The sequence below is a fragment of the Polyodon spathula genome, chromosome 3 (genome assembly GCF_017654505.1).
Source record: "Polyodon spathula isolate WHYD16114869_AA chromosome 3, ASM1765450v1, whole genome shotgun sequence".
In the NCBI taxonomy this organism is placed as follows: Eukaryota; Metazoa; Chordata; class Actinopteri; order Acipenseriformes; family Polyodontidae; genus Polyodon; species Polyodon spathula.
In genome coordinates, this window is record NC_054536.1 from 62,741,495 (window position 1) to 62,768,036 (window position 26,542).

Here is a 26,542-nt window from a genome sequence, read left to right on the forward strand (position 1 = left end):
ATATATATATATATATATATATATATATTTAATTGCATTCTAAATTAAAAGTATTTGCTGTGAAGTTTTAGCAGTCTGATCCCTTTCTGTATGGCAGCATTCTCTCCCATTTATAATATAGTAATGATAAGAGCCTTTTCTGTGGCCCCATTGCTCTGGCACTACATGAATAAAATGAAAGCTAGAATGTTCTGGGAAAAAAATGCAACTGTTGCTACAGCGGCAGAAACCCTTTCAGAATTGCTTGCTTTTAACTTGTGTGGCCTGACTAAAGCCAAGGAGTTGTGTAATTGTGTGCCTGTTTGTTCCAAATCATTGTGCGTTTTTACATAACATGCTAACACATTCTTTCTACTGTTATTACTCTCTGTACTGTGAAGCCAATTGTTTCCAGGAATGAAATAACGAAAAACTTGCAGATGAGATCACATGCCAGTTCTTACTCCCAAACAGAACCATTTCATAATCCTTTTTTTCTGAAACTATTTAAAACATAGACAGTATCTGGGTTATTTTCAAAGATCCATTGGCAGATCGCATTATTTCGACTGTTTTTTTCCTGCACCTCTGTTTTTTCATGACGGGAATCTGTCCTCTGGTTTGGTTTATTAGTTGTTCTGATGGTGTCTTTTGGTGGAATATGTAATGATGTAAGAGTCTGTCTATTTTAAAAAGTCCAAAGTGGTGGATAATGGAAACTTTCACCAGTTAGCTTTCCACCTGCTTCAGCATGGTCAATAGAACTATCTGCCAGTTAAAAACAGAGACACAGCAAGTCGGACCGAGTGTGTGTTTGTGTGCATTACGATCCCCAGCTGATCCCATTGCAGTGTACACAATTAACTTTAACTGAAGCCTATCTGAAGAAAATCCGGCCATCCCTTTGTATCAAAGTGAGACTAATTGGAATTATTCTCCAGGGTAGCCCAAAATGTGTCAAACTATAGGCTACTTTGGAAAATTACAAAATTAAAAAACAAAACAAACGAACAAGCTTAAAAAAAAAAAAAAAAAACTTAATGTCACGATACTGAAGTTGGCTTCTTATTTGACCAACTTCTTATTCACATTCCAGCTTCTTATTTGCTAATATGCACAAATGTAACCAACATTGAATAAGTAACTGGGGTATTTCAGGGGATAGATCACCTTGGGCTGCTGAAATAAATGATAAATGATTAATTTAAACCTTTTGTGTACATTTTCATTCATTTTCATTTTTGTATTCGGCTGTTATACCGCCTGACAAACCTGTAACTCCCATAATTTGTTCTGGTCGTCTTTGTTTGTGTTATGTTGTCCTAATTAAACAAGCAATTGGTAAAACTGAATGTGACTCCGTGTTTTGACTCATTTTTCCACTGGTTCGGCACAATTTTGTATTGTGTTTATATAGTATTTGCTAACACAATTGAACCGGAAGTATTATTTTGTTGCATAAATACTCATTATTTATTTAGATCTGCAGAAAATGATGCATGAACTGTGATCCTGTGGAAAAATTAACCTGCGGAAAAATTCCGCGAATTTTGCCGTTTCCACCAAAAATGAAACCCCTTCCGAAAATCGGGCCCTATGTTTTTCCATGGTCTGTTAACACAATGTAATCCACTTACTTTGTTAGGCCCAGTTTTCCTGAACATACTGATTGACACAATGTAGACACCATTTAAAAGTGTTTCTGTATTTTACCAATCAGACACATTTAAACTATTAGGGGACACGTATTTAAGTAACTTCATAAGCCATAAATACAGTAAGTTTAAAAAATCTTTTTGCAAGTCATGTTCAGTTATACAAACTGAGAATTGTACTAAAAATAGAATGGTATACTAAAACAAATTCAAATTTTCAGGAATAGGACTGTGAATTTTGTGCTTGTTTACCTTTTCCCTTTAGCAGTGTGTAAAGGCTCTCAGAATCTGCAGATATGATGCCAGAGAGACAGAGGTTGTGTTTATTCATAATAATCTGTCACTTTGAACAAAAAAAAAAGGCAGTTATGATGACAGCTGACGATAATGGATCAGGAATACTTATTGGAGCTTTGTGTTTACTCTTTCCAAAACCAACAGGCTGATGAACACAGAAAACTCCCTGGTGCAGGCAAGAGAGGAGGAGTCTGTCCTGTTCGAGCGGACACTGGTGGGCTGTGAGTTTGTGGGTTGGCTGATCCAGGAGGGGGAGGCTTCCACCCGAGAGGATGCAGAGCAACTCTGCCGGCGGCTGCTGGAGCATGGCATTATTCAGCATGGTGAGGAATGAACTAACCCCCATAAACCTCTATGTACTAAGTCTAATACACCTTTTCCACTGGCACAAGCATCCCCAGGCCCGCACTGTGGTTCAACTGCCATTTTAGCAAAGCTGTACCAGTGTCCTAGGTAAAAAGTAGACTGGTGAAAAAGTAGATCACGCAAGCGCAGTAAGGTAAAAGGAAGGCGTGGCAGCTATTTAATTAAAGGGGAAGTTAACTGCACTCAGCATTTAATTTCTGATCATTTTATTTGCCAGATCGTATGGTAATGTGTTCACACACCTCTTTCTTGGTTTTATTTATTTATTTATTTAGTTTTCTATTGTGTCTTTATACTCGGACTAAAGTGTTAAACGTTTGTCAATTCTTTCTGCCGGTGTGTATTTTTTAAATGTCGTTGTTAGTCAGATGTAGGCTGTAGTTGATGTGTGATTGCAAAGATTTATTTACTGTATATTATTAAGTCTTTACACGTTAAAATGTTGTCAATCTTCAATCGAATTAAAATGTTTTAGTAATATATTGTAATGACATACAATCATACAGTATTATTAGTATTGCTTATATTATTTTGTCAGTAGGCCTAGTGGTAACTATCACAGTTTACAAAGACTAAATGTTAGCATCCTAGTTTTAAAGAAAAATAAAAGACTAGAAGAACTAGAGTATTTATTATTAATGTATATTACAGCATTCTCTTATCTATCGTTATACTGTCAAATATCTCCAATCTACTTATTTATGTAAAGTTATACTTACAAAATCCATTTAAAAGTATTTCGTTTTTGTTAATACATCCGATCTACTTATTCCCTGGGCTCGAGCTACTAATTCCCCAGATGTAGCACTAGTACAGCGAACCATGTGTAAACCTTAGAAACAATGGAACCTCCCCTTTAAATTCTAGATTGCGATCCACCTTTTCCCCAGGACACCGGAACCAGTCAGTGAAACTTACTGCATGGACCAGGCTTTGCTCTGAAGCGTACTATTAATCATGTTCAATAAATGTTAAGTTAAAAAGCACTTTTAACAAAATGTTGCTGCGTGGATGCTTGAACTTTGAGCTTTTTTCACATTTTAGGGATCTAAAATCAAACATATTTGTTTCGACGAGTTTAACAGCCTCTGAAATCTGTCTGTGGCTCGATCAAGTTTTAGGGTGTACTATATTGTGTGCACATATTTAGAGATCAACTCTTGTTATCACTACAACGTTTTCTAGTGGAATTCTGGGAATGAGAATCGATGTTATTACTCATGGCAAAGGGCAAGGACTCATTAGGGGCTGTAAGTATGTTTAAGCTGAAAATACGACAGGCGTACAAAGATAGGAAAGAAATGCAGTTAATCGGGATCAGGATTGAGGTAAAATAGATTGAAACTACATGAGACTTACCCTTTAAATAAACATTTAAAAAATATTTTGCTCTTAAAACATTAAATTGCAAGCCCATTTCTCTATAGATACCCATTGTAACCAATGAAGAGGAAGTGCAGAGAAAGTCACATGACCTAACAATTAACTTCTATTTCCAAATTAGTTGACTCAAGGTGGAGAATCATTAAATACAGGAAGGAGTCTTTGCTGGGGGGATGGAGGGGGGTACTAGAGACTTAAGACCTTTTTAAAACTAGATGAACACTTGCCATGAAAGCAATCACAAACCCCAAAAACATATATGGTGAATGCCAATGAAATGTATGGAATAATTTAATTAACTTTACCACTTCATGCGTTCCTCAGTGTTAGATCCTGTGTTACTGATGAAACTGAATCTAAACATTTCCTATGGGACTGTAAAAGAACTTTTGGGATCCGCATGAATATCTTTTTATGGATCAGAAGCCTGTTCCACTCACAATGCAGACTTCCTGGAAACCTTCAGTGTTCGTTTCTGTGCATTTAAAGAACTCCTGACCTGCCATTGTAAAATGTGAATGATGTTTGAACTTGGCTTGAACCAAGACGCACTGGGGGAGTTAGACTTCCCCTTGCAACAAAAACTGTTTAATTTCAGTGCAGTGGGTCTTGAACTGTTTGTTTTTTTATTTTCTGAGGACAAAATAGATGCGTTTTCCTGCATAAGTACAAATAAAATGCCTTGTAACTACCACTTCTTATTTTGATAAAATGTGTATGGGAATTAAACTACTGTACATATCTGAATATGTTATGATATGCTATTCTACATGCATTATGCATATGCAAGTGATAAGTGAAGTACAGATAAAAGTAAAATAAAGAAACCATGAGAAACATTAAAGCAGAACACTTAATCCCTAAGCAGAACTGCTTTTTGATTACAAAAGATTTGTTAGCATTTTTGTTAAGAATCCAAAAGTTTTATCCACAAGGGATGAGGGGGCCCTAAAACAAAGGAAGCAACACATAATGTTGGCATACACCCCAATAGTATTTGAGATACTCTCCAACCAGGGTTCTTGGAAATGTAAGCTATTTGCTATAGTTTGAACAGAATGTTTCAAATGCCATCATGTCACTTGGTAAGATTTTTGGTACACAAACTGCAAGTGTTACCACACCACACCACACCACTTAGTGAACAATTTTGTGAAGCCTTCCAGAAAACTGACACCAGGCTTAAACCTTCCATCTTCTGTGACAGGAAGGGAAAGTTCTGGTAATACTAGCAATAGTTTCCAAGGGCCTGATTGCAGCTTTGTCAGGCAGCAGTGTGGAGTAGTGGTTAGGGCTCTGGACTCATTACTAGAAGGTTGTGGGTCGAATCCCAGGTGGTGTACTGTAGTTGTACCCTTGAGCAAGGTACTTGCACTCAGATTGCTCCAGTAAAACACCAAGCCTTATAAATGGGTACAAATGGAAGTCGCTTTGGATAAGTGCCAGCCAAATAAATGATTAATACAGTAGTAATACTATTCATAATATAGCAGTGAGATTAGTTCCAGTTAAAAATGGTTACTAATAATAATTTGAGTTAATCTGTTGTGTTTAGAGATGTCATCTTGTACATTCTGGGATCTGGCTGCTGAAACTGCAAAATTATTTCTGTAACATTATGTTTCTGTCATATGTTGTACGCGTGGGACGATGTCAATACACAAGATGAAATATACTAACAATCTGACGAGTCTTTTGTGGTGAATGGTTGATTTGTCATTTGTAATTTACGATGGTGGTGGTCATAGGAATAAATCAAGGATTCTTCTGCATGAAAGTATGGTACATGAATGAGCTGAATATGTGCGTTATCAAATTGTGTACAGTGTTAATGTAACAGGCAGGGGAATCTTTCACTGAGAAGTAGAAGAACAGGGATAGAAATGCTTAAAAACCCTGCTGTAGTCATGCTACGCCACCCTCATTTTAATGAGTATAGGGACTCAATTGCAAAGGGAACTTGGACAGGGAGCAGCAACAATAGGACCAACATGCACTGGGACAACACCACAATTCAAATACAATATAAGTATATTAATGTTGCACCGATTGCCCAAAGATACAGTACTTTAGACAATAGACAATGTTTTAAAAGACAGGCGTTGCCAGGCGTAGCAAGTGTTTGGCACCTTCCCCCAATTTAGCATGGTCAATAGCCCCCTTGAAGGCGCCCGCAAGTGGTCACACCCAGCACAGCTCTTACCCAGATTTAAATAAGTAAAAGCAATAACAGGTCAGAAATAAAACTATTTGAATAATAATCAAATTCAGTTCTTCCCAAGTTCAGTCCAGAGAGGTCTTGATTTGTTTGTGTAGGACAGACAGACACTCGCAGCTGGACCCGTCAGACAGTATGTTGACCTGTAAAATGATAAGTTAAAACCTAGTAGTAACAGCAATAAAATAAAAAGTGCCACACAATTAAAATCCCTCTGCACAAATAAGCATCTCCCACAATGGTCACTAAAACCCTGTTAGAACTTATCTGAAGCAGCAGAAAGGAGCAGCAACTGGCTGTGGTTGAGACGGAAAGATTCTGGATGGGGATCTCAAGCACAATAGAAAGAAAGCATCTCTGATGTACAGGTAAGTAAGCTGAGCTGAGTGGGGGATGGAGGGGGGTGATGCTGGGATGCCAGAATCACTGTTGAGCCCTCTTGATGTGTCATGGGCTAGTCAACGAAACACAGAGGATGGAAGGTGCCCACTTGAAGACCCCAGAGAAGTACCCTACTTAACTCAATCCAGATGGTTGTCATGCTAATGCGCTGGGGAGACCGCACTGGGTTGATTCCCGGAGCCAGCATCGCAGCCATTGTGTATGCTGAGGAGGGAGGCAAAATGAGCTGATCCCTGGAGCCAGCATTACACTTCAGCAATCAACACCAGACAGAAGGATATCTATATCATCAGATGGAAAACAACGCAAATGAATGGAGATGCAGATGGATCACATTAGTTTACTGCAAAGCTACATCTTAGTTGGTGCTTATCTTGGCAAGAGCCAAGTTCAACTCAGCATGAAGTTCAACATCTACTCTCATGTAATGCAAATCAAATTCTAAATTACAAACAACCAAAACTGGGTATAATCAAGATAAGAATAGAGTAGAATAAAATACACAGTACACGTCTCAGACAAGCAATGTATTTAAATACGCCGTCTTTGTTCCGTTACTATTGCCTTAGCCCACTGCTTCTTGTATTTTCTGCTTCCTAGTACACTCTCTCTTCTCTTCCCCGGTCTCTCTCGTCTCTCTTCCTCCCCCAGTCTTGTGCTCTCTCCTCCTCTGTGTGGTCTTTTAAGCAGCTGCACACCAATAAACTGTCCGTCCCGCAGCTGTGGGCAATTATCAACAGCCCAAGTCCTTGTGCTCAGTTTAATAAAAAAAAAAAAAAAAAAAAAAAAACAAGTGCTCAACACAAATTAATTAGTGCAAATCATAAAAACACACAATGAAACCAGTCAAACGTATATACACAATGTGCAAGTAACAATATAAAAAATAAATGTGCCCAAATAATTCATCAAATCAAACAAAGTGATAAAAAAAAATAAAATGTGTTAGTAAATCATACAATAACAGACTTGGTTGCCCTGCAACATTAACAAGAAGTGTTATAAGTGATAATAAAAGCCTGGTATAACGTAGGCTAGCATGGTTATTAACATAAACATGTGGGAAACACAGTACAATTCATGGTAAACTAATGCAGCATTCTGCTTCGTAAATCATAAAAGAACAGGGCTAGATACAGTGCCTTGCAAAAGTATTCAGACCCTTCCTATGGTGTCCCATTTTGTCAAATTACAAAATGATTATTAATATTTTATTCAAAACTTTAATGCTCAAACTGAAGACTTCTAAATGGTAAGATAAGTTACAGTAAATGTCAGCAAAAACTAGAGAAAAAACTGAAATATGTTGATTGCATAAGTATTCAGACCCGTCAACTCAATATTTGGTGGAAGCACCTTTGGCATTAGTTACAGCTGCAAGTCTTTTTGGGTAAGTCTCTACCAACTTTGCACATTGGCTTGGTGCAATTTGTGCCCATTCTTCTTGGCAGATTTGCTCAAGCTCTCTCAAGTTGCTTGGGGATTGCTTATGGACAGCAGCTTTCAAGTCTTTCCACATATTCTCAATAGGATTCAAGTCAGGACTTTGACTGGGCCAGTCCAGGACATTCACTTTCTTATTCTTAATCCACTCCAGTGTAGCTTTGGTCTTGAGCTTTGGATCATTGTCCTGCTGAAAGTTGACTTTTCGCCCCAGTTTTAAGTCTTTAGCAGACTGAAACAGGTTTTCCTCTAGTATTGGCCTGTACTTTGCTCCATCCATTTTTCCTTCAATCCTAACAAGCTTTCCAGTCCCTGCTGATGAGAAGCATCCCCATTGCATGATGCTGCCACCAACAAGCTTGACTGTAGGGATGGTGTTGACTGGGAGATGTACTGTGTTGGGTCTGCGCCAAACGTAACGCTTGGCATTTAGACCAAAAAGTTCCATTTTGGTCTTGTCTGACCACAACACCTTTTGCCACATTTTTGCAAGATCACTCAGGTGCTTTGTTGCAAACTCCATGCAGGCTTTGAGATGGATTATCTTTAGTAATGGCTTTCTTCTTGCCACCCTGCCATACAGGCTACTTTTGTGACGTGGTCTGGACATTGTTGACTGATGCATATTTTCTCCAATCTCAGCCACTGAACTCTTACATCTTTCAAAGTTTTCATTTGCCTCACAGTGGCATCCCTTCCCAGTTTCCTCCTTGCCCGGCTGCTCAGTTTGGAGTGACGGCCTGATCTAGGCAGTGTCTGGGTGGTACAATGCACCTTCCATTTCTTGATGATTGAGTAGACTGTGCTCACAGGGATATTCAGAGACTTCGATATTTTTTGTACCCTTCTGATCTGTGTTTCTCAATGACTTTATCCCTGACTTGCTTTGAAAGCTCCTTGGTCTTCATAGTTGAGTATTTGCTTGAAATTCATTACCTGACCAAGGAACCTCACAGAGACAGGTGTTTTTATTCTGAAATCATGAGAACCACAAATATTGTACACAGACAGAGGCCATTCAACTAACTGTGTGGCTCATTAAGGTCATTTTGTGCACCTGAATTAATTTCTGTTTGCCACAGCAAAGGGTTTGAATACTTATGCAATCATGACTTTTCCATTTTTATTTCATATTAATTATCTATGTACTTCTTTTTGTTTTTGCTTTGAATGTGTGGAGTAGATTGTATATATCACACATAATATTTCCTACTTCAATGTGTCTGCAAGCTTTAAAGTAACAAAATGTGAAAACTGTGAGAGGGTCTGAATACTTTTGCAAGGCGCTGTATGTATTTGTTGTAGGTCCCAGGGTAAATAAAAAAATGCATAATATTGAAAAAGCAAAATAATAAAGAAAATAGAAAATAACTCGGCATGGACAGCATTTTTTTTGATACTGGCCCTTTAATATACACCACCCACTCGATATATCGCGGGTGTCAGGGTCCAATACAAATCCTCTATATATTGAGGGCCGTGATACAGCGAGAGACCCATAGAAAACAAATAGGCTAATAACAAATACTGTACAACCACTCCCTCGTTTTATCAGGGGTGTCAGGGTCCAATATAAATCCTCTACGCCACCCACTTTTTCTCATTTTTCGTATAGAAAGCAGCACACCGTTTTAATTCGTACTGCCAAGGGTAATTGCTTCTCATCAACTTAAGTTTCCAATTAATTTCATGAGTCTTCCTCTCCTTTTTCAAATGCCCAAACCGCTGCATTGAAAGAATCCATTCCGAACAGAGGAGGCTTGTTGCTAGGGAGCTGAAGTCATTGCCATGTGACTTTTGCTAGTGCATTGCTTAAAAAAACACTTCAGCAAGTGGACAATACATTTGCTTTGTGTTATTGTGCAATGCATGTGTATATGATAACAGTACGATATTAATGCTTTGTTTTTAATTGTTCTGTATATTTCAGTTTGTGATGTGCAGTACAAAATAAAACAAAAAGTAATTCTAAGTGAAATTGTCTATATATAGTGCAGCTAAGGCATGCGCAGTTAGACTGTAAAAATGGGGCGCCAACTCCAGGACCGTGATATATCTGAATTCACAGTATAGCGAGGGGCGATGTAACGAGGGGTGGGTGTATTACAATCAACATGACTTATTGGGTAAACTTGGAGGGAGGCACAGAGGTTAAGTGTGCATATAGTTTCAGGACAAATTAATTTGGATAATTGTGAAAATCAACTTTGTTCATGTGAGATAGGATGTCAAACAGCAACAACGTTTTGATTTAAAATACTCACTTACAATGCTGCCCCATTTACCAGATACAGTACAGCCCAGAACAATTTTGCCAATATAAACATGTACATACAGTATGTGGAACCTTTTCTAGAACATTTTTGATTAGTTAAAGGATAAACAGGAATAACGAAGCTGAATCGGCGTTTTCTTAAACCTGAATGATTGTTCTTTAAGGACCGGTTTTGTAACAGAAATCATATGTATTAACATTAAGCACATTCTGTGAAGCCATTAGTTCAAGCATATGATAGCTCCCATATTTCTGAAGAGGCTGTTCTGTAATTGTAACATGGGTTGCTCTAAATATTGGAAGAGCTTGAGTTTTTGACACCTCACTCTTTTGTGCTATGTCTACTATGTAAAACACTTCCATGCATGACCAGATAACACAAGATAACATTTCTTTCTGGACACATACTTTATGAACATTTGGATTTAAATCTACAGCTATAGCCTTTTTTTATCACCCTATAGAATGAACACATTTTGCTTCATAAAGTCGAGTGAAACCTGCTGAATAATGTTACATTAACATTTGAATCACACACCGCTTTGTAGTTTTCCCTATACTTAATGAAAAACTGACAAAAATTGAAAAAGGTGACATTTCAAAATCTAACATGAAATACTGTACTATTATGGCTTCTAGTTGACTTGCAACATGATTTTGTAGTTTCTTTGATTGCATGATTTCCATTACATGAAAGTAGTTGTTAAAACTTCATGCTGATTTGAACTCGGCTCTCTCCAAGATAAGCACCAGCTAAGACGTAGCTTTATAGTTTATATAAATTATGTCTAAATCCTAAAATTCTAGGTGATGCTAAACTTTTGGCCATAGCTGAAATAGGATTATGCATGTGCAGAGCTACTGCAGCTAGAGCGTGCTTGTAAGTTACTAAACATACCAATGAGTTAATTTTGGTTTGCAATGGATGACAGTTATGAGACTCCTAGCTGTGTTTGATAAATATATTCACAAGTGGGCCATCTGCTAGACCTATTAATGCCATGCTCCTCTTCAGCGTTTTCAACCTGCTTTGACTTGCATTTAAAATCTCTTGACAATACAGCAGTTCCCTTTCTGTGCCGCGCCAGTGGGTGTCATTGTATGGTACTGTATTTAAGGAGGGGCAGTGTTAATATTTAATCTGGCATGCATCATTAGAACGTGCCAGTAATGAAATGTGCAATACATTAAAATGGGATGGTTACAACGATTTTAGAATTATATTACAGAAACGTTTCAATTTTACTCTTCATCGTGGCCATCCAGGTTACAACAGCTGTAATTAAACTCTTCTTTTTTTTGTATATCTTCAAGGATGGTTAAATATAATTATTAGTTCAATGTTTCTATTAAGAGTCCCTCATAGCACAAAATGGATTCTGTAATGTGCTATGCTAAAGTTGTGCCAACATGCTACCATGACTTCTGCTTAAATTACGTTTATTTTTTGTGCTTTGTTTTTTGGTAACTCAGCATTACGACTATCAGAATCTCTACGTGAACTCTAACATGAACTTCATGAACTACATCTCTAGTAAAAGATGTCTAATTCGTAACTAAATGTACTATAATTATTGTGAGGAGTATTTTTATAGTGATATATTTTTCAACAGTGGGATTCAATAGTGTGATCTTAGGGACCATAAGATAATGATTTACCGATTTCAGTGATTTATCAGCCACATTCTGGAGGTATTTATATCAACTTTTATATTGCATTTATAATGTGTATGTATACGTGATTTCCATGACATGAGAGTAGGTGTTAAAACTTCATGCTGATATTGGACTTGACTCTCGCCAAGATAAGCACCAACTAAGACATAGTTTATTTTACTGCTAAACTAATGTGATCCATCTGCGTTTCATTCCATCTGATAATGTAGCTATCCTTCTGCCTGCTGTTGATGGCTGAAGTGTAATGCTGGCTCCAGGGATCAGCTTATTTTGTCTTCATGGTGCGTTAGCACACACAATGGCTGCAATGCTGGCTCCAGGGATCAACCACAGTGCGGCCTCCCTAGCGCATCAGCATGACAACTGTCTGGACTGAGTTGAGTAGGGTACTTCTCTGGGGTCTTCAAGTGTGCACCTTCCATCCTTGGTGTTTTGCCGACTAGCAAACGACACCTTAAGAGGGCTCGACAGTGATTCTGGTGTTCCAGCATCACCCCCCTCCACCCCCACAACTAAGCCCAGCTTTGCTTTCTTTCTACTGTGCTTGAGGTCCCCAGCCAATCTTTTTGTCTCAAAGAGAGCCAGTTGCTGCTCCGTTCTGCTGTTTCAGATAAGTTCTTCACTATGCATCGCAACTCTTGACCACTGAATCCGATGTCTCTGAGAAACTGGATTGTGGAGTGTACCACAAATCCTCAACAACCCACCTCCACTGGGTAAACCCGGACTCTCCATCCTCGCTGTTGGAGAGTTGAGCGGACCGTAGCTTCTTCCTTTCATACGCCTGATCCACAGCATCCTCCTATGGCACTGTTAACTCTAACAGGTGAACAAGGCATGCTGATCCAGACCACAAGACAGTATCAGGTTGAAGGTTAGTGGTTGCAGTCTCCGATGGGAAAATAAGCCGTATTTGCCAGCATTTTCCAGTCTCTAGCAGCTTCCAGCTGTCCTAGATGAGTGTTTTCACGATAAACAGATTAACTTGGTTTTAGATTATACAGAGATGTCTGTTGTGAAATTACTAATAATGTACTTTTGACTTATCAGAAGCACTGACGTAGCTCTGTGCCCTGTTCTGAGTTTCATTGGCCCTTGCGTTATTTATTCTGATGAAGTGCAATATGCATTTCTTCACCTGAGATTTGCTGGAGATAACAGAAGATAAGGAAGTGCATTTCTGTCTCAGTAAAATTTACAATTCTTTAATTTGCCCTTTTTGACACACTTTGACCAGTGGAACAATGTTAATTGTACCAAACTGGCACTGGCCTACCCCCTCCAGACATTCCATTTCCAAAATGTAGGAAAATATAATACGGTGATGTTATGATGACATCAAAAAACTAGAAAAAGAACGTTCCATTCTGGGTGCCAAAAGTCATTGTAAACACAGCCATTGATGCACGTCTAGTACGTATGGAAGTTTTTTTTTTTTAAATACACAGAATCAACCAATTAAAGGTAAACAATATAATATTAAAAATAACAAATGACAGGAAGTGTTTAATAATGTAATTCCATTGACGTGATCTGATATATACCATTGCCATAATCTGTTTTAAATGACACATTGCTCTAATTAAACAAATTTGAGGCAATCAGATATACTCTAGCTATTTATAAGACAGTTCTTAGTTATGTTAGAATTAGCAGTGTCCAATAAAAATAAGTATATTGCAATAAGGAGTAATAGGTAGAACAGTGTTTATAAGATTGAACTGTTATATATACATTTATTGATATTAAATCATAGGGAATGTGTCAGAATATTTTTTTAACATGTCCTTTCAGCAGAACCATTTCAATTACATTGAAGGCTTGCTTTATTGTTCAGTACAAAGTACTTGTCTTGACATGACCTGATACTGACATAGATAAGCACAATAGGAACAATTACTCAACAAGTTTTAACTTGAAGTAATAAATCAAGTTTTCATATGATTAAACCTATTTTAAACGTGTATTCTTCACAGCAATGAGTCAGCTGTATTTATGCATTTATTTAATGTCAAACTAAACAAAAAAAAAAAAAAAAAAAAAAGCTTTGGCAATTTAGCCTCTACTGAAAAAAAAAAGAACATAAAAAAAACACTACAACAAAATAAATTTTAAAAAAAACAGCACCCTTTGGAAGAATAAATAAATAGATAAACAAATAAATAAATAATAAAGCCTTTTGAAAAACATATAAATAGATATTTTTTATCCTTTATACTTTATACTTATGTTATTTTTAATGTTACGAAAAAAAGAAAGAAGCAAGTTTTGTGGTTTAAAACTTGAACATTAGATGGCTCAAGGATATATGTCCAGGTGAAAAGGCACTTGTGCTGGTACTTTTTACTTCCTGGTCATCTATTGAAAGTTATTGTACCCCCCTGCAGAGGGTATTAGCCAGTGAGATGCCAGGAAATAAAAAGCTCATATTTTAAATGCAAAGTGCTCTCTTATGGAATGTTGGATTTTTTGGGGTATTTGTGTCACGCTATGCCTAGCTTTTTGTTTTGTCTCCCTCTTTTTTTATTTTGTGTTTTTTTTATGGCCAAATAAGGTAAAAATGTATTGTAAACCCAGTTTAAGAAGGCCAAGTTGGAACACTGACTGAAAATTTAAATATACCCTCCCATATTTTAATATTAATTACATTCATTTGAATTGTGTAGTAGAATTTGTCTCTCTCAGAGAAAACAATATGTCAATTGTCTGAACGGTACTACCAAAAGCGCATGCCAAAAAGGTGAGCCAATGTGTCTATGTGCCCATTTTTTATAGAGGTCTTTCCAGATACCTTGCCATATTGCCTTTTCCACTAGTTGTATCCCAGTGCTGTTGGAGGGTAGTTTACATTCTTCATTTCTTAGTTCTATCACACGCTGTCAAACAATTTATACCTATTCTATGAATGTGTCCTGTGTATGTATCTCCCTTGGCACCCAATAAATGGCAACATCAAGCATTTTGCCTCTATAAAAGTTACTTTGCTTTACATTTAAACATTTAAAAATACCACAGTGTATATTCTTTTAAATTCTAAGTTGCATGCAAAGCCAAGTTAGTTCAGTTCTTTTGAGGTAGTGTTGTTGCTTTTTTTGGGGGGAATTTAGTCAAATTGTCATTGCATGGTTCACTACTTTACCCTGAAATTGCCTACAAATGTTCTTAGCATAATGCATCTGTTCTTATCTTACAGTGTAAATGGGCAAAAGTCCAAGTTCTTTTCAATCCATGCTCAAGGATGAATGAAAGACCATTTCAGGGCTAGTTACAGATTTTAACCATATCCCTGCGGGGAGCCTTTCAGCAAATAGAAAACAGTAAAGATTAATCCAGAACTAGTTTTAAGAACCGATTATGCTGATTCAAGACAAGCCAATAAATGCAGCAGTGTGCTCTATACAATTCTGTTCTCACTCTGTTCATTGTTTTTTGTCACTTCCTCCTGGGGACTCCTGTACATACTTTCTTCTCTTTGAAATTGTGATGTCTGTATGTAGCTCTTTCTTTCTTTACATTCAGGGATTATTTTTCTTGCAAGAGTCTGAACCAGACAATACAGAAAAGCAATATATGGAAACAGAAAATAAAATCATATAGATGAAAGTAAAAAGAAAAACAAACTATGTTTAGGTTATTTTTAATGCACAAATTGGATAAAATGTGTAGTAGTTCATCGTTACCAAAATGAACAGCAATGAAACCTGGTGAAACCTTTTATATTCTCTGTTGCTGAGTCTGTATTCTGGATCGTGTTCTATAGTGCTACAACAATTAATCGTGTAATTAAATGATCGTATTTTCACAAATTATTAATCACAAATTCTTGCATCAAGGTTTATAGTAATTGGATTTTTTACTTACAGAATAAGTCCAGTCCAGTTGATCATTTTTTTTAATTAGAAGATTTTAGCACCAAAATATCACAAACATATATATTACTGTATAATATATTCCACATAAAACAGAAACATGTTCCAACCTGCCTTTTGTTGGGATAGGAACAGGGCTTGGAATCCCTGTCAGCAGTATTTCTGATCCCCAGTCTTGCTGGTCCCCATTATAATGATGAATTTATTTATTGTCATAAACTTGAAGGACTGAGATCTGCTCTTAATGCATCTGTACAAGCTGGAAATGGTTGTCATTGCCAGAAGCATATTGTAATCACCCCTGTCAGTTGACAGTATAAATAGTAAGAATGACAGATGCCCACCGAAGTCAGTTAAATCAGATCTTGTGGACTGAGTCATTGCTTTCAGCTTTTTTGTTCTTTTTTTTTTTTGCTGAAACAGGAGTTTGCTTAAATGCAGATTAATAACTGGATTACCTAGTTTGTAGTGAGGACATTTATATTTTCCTGACGTTTTAGTTTAATCATGTTTTCATAGGATGGATTGAAGACCTATCGGATGCATTTTGTTCAAGTTAAGGTGATTAGAAACTTGTTTAATTCTGCATTATACATGTCAATCTGGAAAATTGCAGAGCACACTTCTCACAGAGAAAAATTATTGCAGAAGGAGATGTAGTCAAGAGTGTACTACATTCAAAGGTGAAAAATCCAATTACTATAAACCTCTATGCAAGAATATCATGTATCTTCATGGCTTAATCACAGCATTCTGAGCGCTTCAGTAGACAGCATATCTTCAAATAGAGATCGTGAAAGCTTCTTCTGACCAATACACTCTCAGTATGCATATATTATACATTTACTGTACTATACAAAAAAAAATAGACAAGTAATGAGCCTATTTAGACAAAAAGTTATGTATGGTACAAAAAGCTGGAAATAAAGAAGCTTTCAATTAACAGCATTGTGGCAGGCTGGCGAGTGGATAGAGGCCCAGAGACAGACTGCAGTTCAAAAAAATAACTATTTTATTATAAATAAACACAAAAATGAAAGGGCACAAGGGCCAAAACAAAGCAATTTAAACACAAAGAAAGACAAAAAGCAAAACTTACAAAAATAACAATTTCCAGGCTGGGCAATGCCTTCACTGGATTCAAACTTTCCAAACAACCCAAAAAAAAAAACAACCTGCTTCCTCAGCTCCCTCTCTCCCCAAATGAGAAGCAGAGGCCTCCTTTTATATCAGGTGGCTGGGCGCTGATTGATCGTTAATCAACTTAATCATCTAATCAACCCCAGCCACCTGAACATAATAAACCCAGGCAGGTAGGGGAAGTTAACCCCATCCCTGCCAATTTAAAGGGCAGAGCTTTGCTCTGCCACAAGCATAAATATGTGTGTGTGTATAAATATTCATATAAATACTGCTGTAAAGTACGCCACCGTCTTCCCTTAATTTTGTCATTTGAACCAAGCCTTGATCTTTTTCCCCAGTCTCCAATAAGCACCACTTTGTGGACAGCAACCTCCTGTACCAGTTCAGGATGAATTTCCGTCGAAGGAGACGGCTGCTGGAGCTGCTGAGTGAGAGATGCCGATCGATGCCTGAGAGCCACGACAGCCCTTTCTGCCTGCGCAAACAGAACACGGACAGTGGAAACACCAGCTTTCTCTCAGGTAACACCCCACAGCTTGTTTACTCCCTACATCGTGTTAGGTTGTTAATGTGCTAAAGAAATTAGACTGCTTTATTGTTAAAAGGGCCACAGAGTGTGTAAACGTGCCGTTAGACAGGATGTTGTTAAGAAACCTCAGGTGTTTTATTTCCTTGACTTACATTTTCCAGGTGTTTTTTGACATATTTTACTATCCTAATATTATCGATTGAATTGATCAGTGCAAGTACTTGATATGTTCCTATTTTTGTAACCTATAATCTGACTAACTTGTGGAATAAACAATGGTAACTATATATGTGTAGTGGCTTTTAAAAAAAGCAGTAATACACAACATGGTCTTATAACCGTATAGCTAGAGGTGTATTATTGTGCTTATAAAATGCCTCGACTCCAGGGATTTGTAATAAACTGAATTATTGTATAGAAATATCATGAAAACAAGTGATGTTCAACAGAAAAGGCTGACTAGTAAAATGCTAAGGAAACCCCTTAGCAGCTATATATTAATATTCACAACATTTCCATTCATTGTTATCACCTAGTTTGTTTGGGACTGTAATTCCTTGTAGCTGTTGAATGTCAGCCGTTGACGTGTGTTTAATTTGTTTTAATCTTGGTGTATCAAGTCTGCAAAGTCAGCCAAATACTTTGAAATGAATGGTGAACATTTGTCGGCTTCTTTTTCCATTCGAAGTGTGTTGGGAATTATTTGCTTAAATATTTACTTTTCTTTTTTAAACAGTTGAGTGAACATTGGTACTGATTGTCAGGTAATGCCAGCTAAGCAAAAGGTTACATTGTCTTCACACAGTGCCGAGCTGATGGAGTGTACCATAATGCCTTTTTGCATGTGGCTAGAAGGTGCTCAAGACACCTATTAGTTTGGGGTTGATTGTCCCAAGGCAATTCATTATATTCAGTATATGTATAGTACAGATGCCATTTGCAGAACAAATGTATTAATTCATAAGAGAGACCACCTCTTCACAGAAAACTGAAGCACCTCCAGAGATGGAGTCAATTAAAATTCCAATTCCGATTCCCTTGTAATCAGTTCCAACACATCATTGATCAAAATAGCAACTGGCAGCATTTTTTTTTTTTAAATGAGCTTCTCACAGTGGCAACAACTTACTTAAAGGCCTGGTCACACGGGGACTTTTGTCGACGGCAACAAGAGAAGCACATTTGTTGCCTGTGTGTTGCCTTGCAGTTTGAGGTGGTCACACAGGAGACAAGCTGGCACCACACAGGCAACAACGTAATGCAAACCAATCATAGTGCATGTTTTTGTCACAAGACGCAAACATGCTACGAAGGAAGACTACGATATAAAAATGTACTAATTGCATTATAACAAACAAAATAAATAAATACATATATAAATAAATAACTAAATAAATAAATAAAAATTGAAATAAATGACATCTATTATTTATGTACTTATCTTTTTTATATTTGGCACAAATTATCCTCCATAACTGCATACACAGCAAATTAATTTAAACTAAAACATATTTTTAAAAATATGCTACACATGCTTTTTATTATTGTAGAATTGTATTCATAGCTTAAATATGTTATTTTAGTAATCATGGACATTAACATTCGCTTATCCACATACACACTCTATTGCATATCTATAGACTACATATAATTAATTGGATGAAATGCAGGAATCAAAATGCATCATATACACCGTCTAGCTGACGTTATGATCATATTATAGTTTTGTCATTTATGTAAACATCTACTTACATCTATGAACTAATGGAAAACCAGCCAAGGGCTTTCCATCTGAACTCCCAAGATGAGCCTTACAAAGCTGTATATCTGAATGTGTCTGTATGACGCATCTGTGGTGCTACCATGGTAACTTTCTGTTTTTTTTTTTTACTGTGACACAGAGTGACACGTGCAAGAATAGATATAGAAATGTAGCTCCTAGAAAATCAGGACACCAGCACCTATTTACTGTTTCACTGGATACATTTTCCTTTCTTGTTGGTGGAAGCTTGTGATAGGATGTAAATCCTGTTTTGTAATACATCATATAACAAAATAACAGATTAGAGATTACTGTGCCCCAGCTATACTTTGATTAGATCCTCACCAGAGCTAATGTCTGAAATCACAGCAGCCAGGTACTGTTGTTTTTTTGCAGCCTGCAGCCAGGTGTAGCTGCAATTTATATCCATCACACAGAGCCTGGGCAAGTTACAATGTTGCTTTACTTGGAGCGGTTCTAAACTGAGTTCATGAGAGTGCTGATTGTGCTATGATGGATAATAATTAAATAGAATGGGAAAGCAGTGAAATCATTAACCTTTTCTTAAAAGTCAGAGTCCATTTTCAGGTCCTTTCCATTTTGGCTTAACACTTGTTGCCAAAGTCTTTTCAGATTTAAAAATGAGACCCTACTCCGAGTTTAATTAATTTTCTGGCTTCTGAAGGAATCTTTCGATATTCATGTACTTAACACAACACCGGAATCCTAACATCAGGGATGGAGTTCTTAATTATTTAAAGCAGAGGGATATTGTTGTTCCATCTTAGCTCACAGCTATAATTAGACAATGCCCAAAGCAGCAGGGTTTAATAAAATGTAAACTTTTTACAAGCTTGCCTGGTTGCCCTACAATAATGTCCTCCCATTTAGGAGCAAAATTGCTAAATTAACGCCGGATTTTAGCCAATGCATTTAAATTATTTCTGGAAATCTGTTTTCAGTTAAAGGCCCAATTCAATTAACATTTAGCTGCTAATAAATAAATAAAAAAATATAAATCCCTACAATAAACAAAGTTAATGAAGAGCAATATTAACACACCTTGATAACGAATCTAAAGTAAAATTAAACAGTGCAATTAAAGTTTTTGTTGTTTCTTTAATAATCGCACAAGGGGGTGGAATCATGAGTTTTGTTTCAAAATATAGCGAGAAAAACAAAACATGTATTAAATGTGGATTGTTGCAGTGTTACCATTACAGTGTAGTGTTTATGTGCATGACACCGTGTGATGGGAGATAATTATCTATACTGCCACAGCCCCCTGATCTAACCTGTTTCTTTTCTCTGGTTACAACTTGTGCTTTTGAGAAGTGTGCTGTCTTGATATTAAAATAAATAGGGAGAATTGAGTTTCCTCAGATTATTTTTAAAGTGACACTGCTACCAGTTTGTATACACAGGGCCAAGATGAAGGTAATTTACGGCCATTATAAAACTACTGCCTGGTTATTTTACTGGCCAGTAATGAGTACAGATGTGATTAACCTTCACATCTGATAATTACCAATTATCAGATGTATACAATAATAACAATATCTTTATTTTTATATAGCGCCTTTCATAGTGGACCACCATCACAAAGCGCTTTACAGAGGCAGGCTGTGAACTGTGCATAATATGCAGAGTCATTTACAATAGGACACTGATTTAACATCTGATCCGCAGGATGGAGCACAAGGAGGTTAGCTTATTTGCTCAGAGTCACACAGTGAGTCAGTCATTGAGTCAGTCTATGAGCTGTGTCCCCTACTTAAGACATCAATGACATACACTGTCTGTTTACACTTTCATGTTGTGGCTACGGAACATGTCTGGAGACAGGCAGGTTGTCCGAAATATCGAGATGTCAGTTTTAAAGATAATAGTAACTGCAAACACAGGTGTTGGATGTGAGTGAGAGGTTAGGATAGGTGCAGTATATGCTTTTTTAATACAAAGAAATTACTTTTTATATAGCTTATATGCACATGCCTTCCTGAAAAATAACTGTAACCACCAGAAATGTAATGTGTTGTCACAGTTCATGGTTGAAACAGTTCATGGTTGAATTTTGGTTGACAAAAAAAAAAAAAAGGATTGTTTAATGTTAGCGCACACTTTCTTTGCAGCGCATAAGAAAGTATAGAAGGCACTATAGCTTCAGCAAGCTCCGGCTATTTTTCTCATGATATTACATTGAAAACTTTTGTTCGAATGACAAATGGCACAGAAAGACAGCACCGCACAGTTACATTAAAATACAATTAATTGTTAAACGGCAGGAAACTGGCCTGTGCTGTACATTTCATTCAAATACAATACATACAATAACAACTCAAATCTGTTTCTCATACAGTACACCTTACCACAGAACAAGCTTCTTTTAAACTAACCAGTTCAAAGGCTAACTATTTTATTATAAATAAACAAAAATAAAGTGCACACGGGCAAAATAACAAACATTTCAAACACAAATAAAGCAAAAACAAAACTCACAAAAATAACAGTTTCCAGGCTGGGCAATGCCTTCACTGGATTTTTCAAAACAACCAAAAAACCAACCTGCTTCCTCAGCTCCCTCCTCCCAAATGAGAAGCAGAGGCCTCCTTTTATATCAGGTGGCTGGGCGCTGATTGATCGTTAATCCTTTCCGCACCTAATCAACCCCAGCCACCTGAGGCTGGCCAGGTTGCAGGCTCGTAACTACAGCTAGATTGAAAAACTGCAGTTCAAAAAAAATAACTGCCTGTTACACAATGCACTACTCGGTTTCATAGCGAAATTGGATTAGAAACAAAACTCACATATTTCCAGGCTGGGCAATTTATTTGTAGTTACTAAATACAACCTGCTTCCTTCTTGAAATAACTAACAATCCCGTTTGACACAAATATTTATTTTTCAATATAAAAGATATGGACAAAAGTTTTGCATTACCTATCATTTTAGCACTGAGACAACACCAAAGAAGTAAATACAGCAGATACTCTGTCACACAATCCTACTCGGTTTCATAGCGAAATTGGATTAGAAAACATATTTCTTACAATTTATTTGTAGTTACTAAATACAACTTGAATGAACTAACAATCCCGTTTGACACAAATATTTATTTTTCAATATAAAAGATATGGACAAAAGTTTAGATTTCAGGGTGGCTGCTCTGGTTCACTTCCTGATGCAGCAACACTTGGCTCTTGTTGAGAAGAGGCAGGAACATGTTCGGAGGGGAAGGGCAAGACAAAGAAGACCCTGCATATTCAATTACAGGGCCACTTTGTTTGGTATTTCAGTGGATACGGTGCTAAAGCATTATCGTAATTCTGAACTGAGGGATGAGCTAGACCCCAGCGTCAATCTAGGGATCGCTATCCCTGCACATGTGAAAGTGCTGTGTTCTCTGCACTACTTAGCCTCTGGTTCTTTTCAGACCGCAGTTGGAATGTCTGGAGGCCAATCCATGCAATTTGAATTTTGTATCTGTGTGGTTTTGGTGAGAGTTTGTGTCTGCTCAAACTGCACAATTATTTACACAAATTAATTGAAGGTAGTGAAGTTAGAGAAATTGAAGTTTGGTTTAGAAGGAAGTTTGGATTGGGCATTTAGATGTAAATATGTAATTCTTTGCTCTAAGTTAAAAATCATGTGTATTGTGCTACTATGCATGAGACATTTTTAATTGGGTAGCATTTGAAAGTAAAACAGAGCACCAATAGAAATGAAAGGAACATTTGATAGGTTCTGCCACATTATATTGATTATCTCAGTATTTTGCCATACCCATGCTTCACCACATAATTACTGCAGCTATAGGATGCATCCTGCACTACACTCGGAGCGCCTTTACTGGATACACCACTCGGGAGCCCCAGTAATAGACATTTAAAAAAAAATTCTAGAATCCTTTCACCTTTCACTGGTTGCCTGTTGTAAAACTAGTCAAAATAAAGTGTCATCAAAAGGAAGTTTAAGTTATCTTTGTTGTTTTTCACTTGTTTCACTTGTAGAATGTGCTTTTTAAATCTAGGCACTACCGTTTCTGCCATTCATTTAACTGCCACAGACCCAACTCTTTCAACAACTTCAGATGTTGCTATTGAATTAGCCTTAGGACATTATGTGTTCAAACATATGGCAGTATGGTGTTACTCTGCTATAATATTGTATTTTTGTAAGACTAGCAACTTCTCTCCCGGAATATAATTATTCTGCTGTCCAGCCCATAAAGAAGGTCATTGTCTTTTATTTGAACTAGAATGGAAATTCTGGCTTTCAAGCTTCACGTCAATAGATCAGCTTTTACCACAGGTTTACCCTGGCCAACTTTCAGGCCGTTAGATGGAATGTATCACTGCGTAGGCTGGTATTATGCTTCTGATGCCAGCCAGGAATGTCATTGCTTTTGGAATGTATTCATACTTATTTAAAAGTAAATGCTTAGGGCTTTGTTTCTCTTACATGGCTTGAAGTAGATTAAAAAAAGCTTTTAAGGCAAATGTGCTTTGTTTTAAACCAGACAGATCACTGAGCAGGTATTTATATGAAGCTGGTCACAAGGAGGAGTTAGGTGCTGGGTTAGCAGTATGCAATTGTAACCATTTTTCGCTTTTCATAGTGAGCCCCACTAAGGAGATCAAGATCATATCTGCTGTGAGGAGAAGTAGCATGAGCAGCAGCTGTGGCAGCAGTGGGTACTACAGTAGCAGCCCTATCCTCAGCAGCAGCCCTCCAGTGCTCTGCAATCCCAAGTCTGGTAAGAATTGTTTTTCTGTTTGTAAAATCTCATAGCCAACTGCAACTCCTGAGACTCAGAAGAAACAATCGACTGAGGGGCCCTCTCGGAAAGATTTATGAAGTGCCGAGGGAAACTGCACAACTTTGCAGTACGAATCAATTTGCTGATTTACGGTTCTTCACTAATGTACTATCTCTGAACATGTCATTTGTATTTGTGAAAATGATGGATGCAAACCTATAACCTTCTGAATCAGGGTTCAGTTCAATTTCCTTAACCCTGGGAGCTCTGGCTTTTCAGTGGCTAAGGATGGGGAGAGTTAGATTTGAGGGAGGGTGTGAAAGATGGGAGGCAGGTTTAAGAATTGAAATACTAAAAAAATATACAATGATTCAATAGATATAAAATATGAAATAACTTATTATATAGCACCGTTCATGGCAAGCATCCCAAAGCACTGTACACAGGCTACATTTATATTAGTGGCAAATTGATAAGAACTGTGATGAAGCAGCACATTTTAAAACAAAATTAATACATAAATAGTTATTTCTTTATGAAATATATTGAAAATGTACACACATGTCAACCGAGCACCTACTATCAGCCCTATGTGGAAGTCTAGGTTATATGTCTTGACACAAACTGACTTGCAACAGGGAGATACAGCCTCAATGTATACATACATCTATACATACAAAATACATGTCAGGTATGCACTTTGCATGACAAATTAATCAGTCAGAAGTACAGCCCATAAGCAAAAGTGTGAGCTGCAGTTCCAGGTACCAATAAGTTCCAGGCACGGAATTTGTATAGAGATCACCATGTGACTGTATGTTCCCCAGACAAACAAAGTCTCTCTGAGCATGGTGGGGAAATACTTGATATCCAAATTGTCATGGAAGCAAAACAGTTTATCAAATTAGATCAGAGGAGATTTGCTTACTGCTGGCACCTGGTCTGGATTTGCTTAGAAGACACAAATTGTGAAAAATAAAAGGAATTGGAGGGTGCTGCTAGCAGTAGCAAAGAGCAGCAGTTTGAAGTCAGAGGCTGAGTGTTTTCATTCGGTTATGCGGCACTGTCTGAATGCAGCCTGTCTAATTCAAATAGAATACCTGGAATAAGTCCAGTCAACTTATTGAAAAACACTCACTGGTGCTGCAAAATAAAAGCCAGATTTTGTGAAATGTTGGAAGCCATCCAGTAACAGTTCTTTCCTAGAATTTGAGAACTAGCTAATTCTTTACAACAGGCCAATGACCTTAAACAACTGTGATTTAGCATCTGATAATAAGATTACCATTTTGAGAATGAACTTGGAGGTTATTGACTTTCATTGAAGGTTTTAAAGCTGCATTGCCCCTTGGTGGTGCTCAGTTTTAATCTAAATGTGTTTCCTTGGTGTCTGTTTTGTATACTGTTCCACTTTTTCAAACTCCTGTTTCAATTGAAGGGGGATAATTCAATATGCTACTGGATGTTTTGTTTTGGATCCCAACAAGTCTAACCATACCTCATTATCCCTTCCTCCATCATTGTCACTGGGCAGGAGTCTGTATTCTCGTACTCCTACCTCCAGTTCTGTGCATACTGATATTGCTCTGTAGACTACAGAAACTAACAGGATTTCATTGACATATGGAAACAAGGGTCTATTTATGACATTCCAGTTTTTTTTTAACAGTACCAAAAGTCTGGTTTAAGATTATTGGCCTTTTTACAAGGACAAAAATTAGGAAGGAACAACTTAGTTGCAACTAAGAGCAGGGCCAGCATTGTTTTTAGCCATCCCTTGCCTGTTTTAAACTGTGTGTGAGTTATATAATTTGCAAGAAAAGTAGAAACTAAAAAAAAAATGTTAATGCATTAAGGGTTTATGCTTTGTGTACTTCATACTGCTGCAAATACACTGAGAACTAAATAGGAGACAGGCGATTTAAACAATGTTTTTCTCTACCAGCGTTTGGAATGTATGTGTGTGTGTGTGGGGGGGGGGGGGGTAGCCAAATAAAAAAAACATTTCAGATTTTAAAGAGTAAGTAGTGAGATTCTGAAAAAGTCTGTGTCAAAGGTCTTTTTATAATGTCCGCTCCAGTGCACTGACAGGGTCAGGATTATTATCTACATTATCAAACAGATAACCCAGCAGTAACAATCCATGATGTGGTACGGAATAGAAAAACCAGAGCACTTGTTATGTTTTTGTATTTATTTGCTCTTCCTGCAGTGATTTAGAGGACAGATCTCAAACCCTCTGCACTAGAGCGGACATTTTGAAAAGAGCTATGAAAGACTTTTTAAAATTATAAGTGCAAAAATACTGGTATGTTATTTAAACAGTTTAGCAACTCATGGGAATGTACAACGCTATATATTTTTTAGAACCCCACTAATTACTCTTTAATAAAGACCCCCAACATCAGCAGCCTCATGCTTTGGTAACATATTAGAATCACATTTCAACATTCAACTGGCAAGTGGAAAGAGGAGGGTGTATATGCTGCTTAACTTAACCAATAGCAAAGCAAGGATCTGTGCCAGGAAAAAATGTTACACCCTGCCAAAGGGCAGACTTCCCCTTTTGTGATCTTTTCTAAAGACTAATTTTTTTGTGATGCCAGAAATAAAGATCCTTGTGATAATAAACCAGTGACTTGCTAAAGAGCTATAAACAAGTGAGCAATTGGTCTTTCACATGAACGATTTGAAAGAGAATTATGACAGTGGTCCTCAGGAATGCATGGCAAAACTTGAGGGCTAATGCACCATGTGCTGTACTGCAGTTTTCAGTGAAAAGGAG

General features: G+C 37.2%; 1 protein-coding gene across 2 annotated transcripts in view; it reads left to right on the top strand.

Annotated features, from left to right (window-relative positions):
• The window catches only part of LOC121313289 (DEP domain-containing mTOR-interacting protein-like), a 68,081-nt gene that overhangs the window by 24,543 nt on the left and 16,996 nt on the right, over positions 1-26,542 (top strand). Inside the window, exons 5-7 of one of the 2 annotated variants that reach the window (XM_041245668.1) lie at positions 2,076-2,254; positions 17,046-17,228; positions 23,617-23,754. In XM_041245668.1, coding sequence (XP_041101602.1) covers positions 2,076-2,254; positions 17,046-17,228; positions 23,617-23,754 — 500 coding nt within the window. The remainder of the gene's footprint in view (positions 1-2,075; positions 2,255-17,045; positions 17,229-23,616; positions 23,755-26,542) is intronic. The other variant, XM_041245669.1, reaches the window with a different exon arrangement.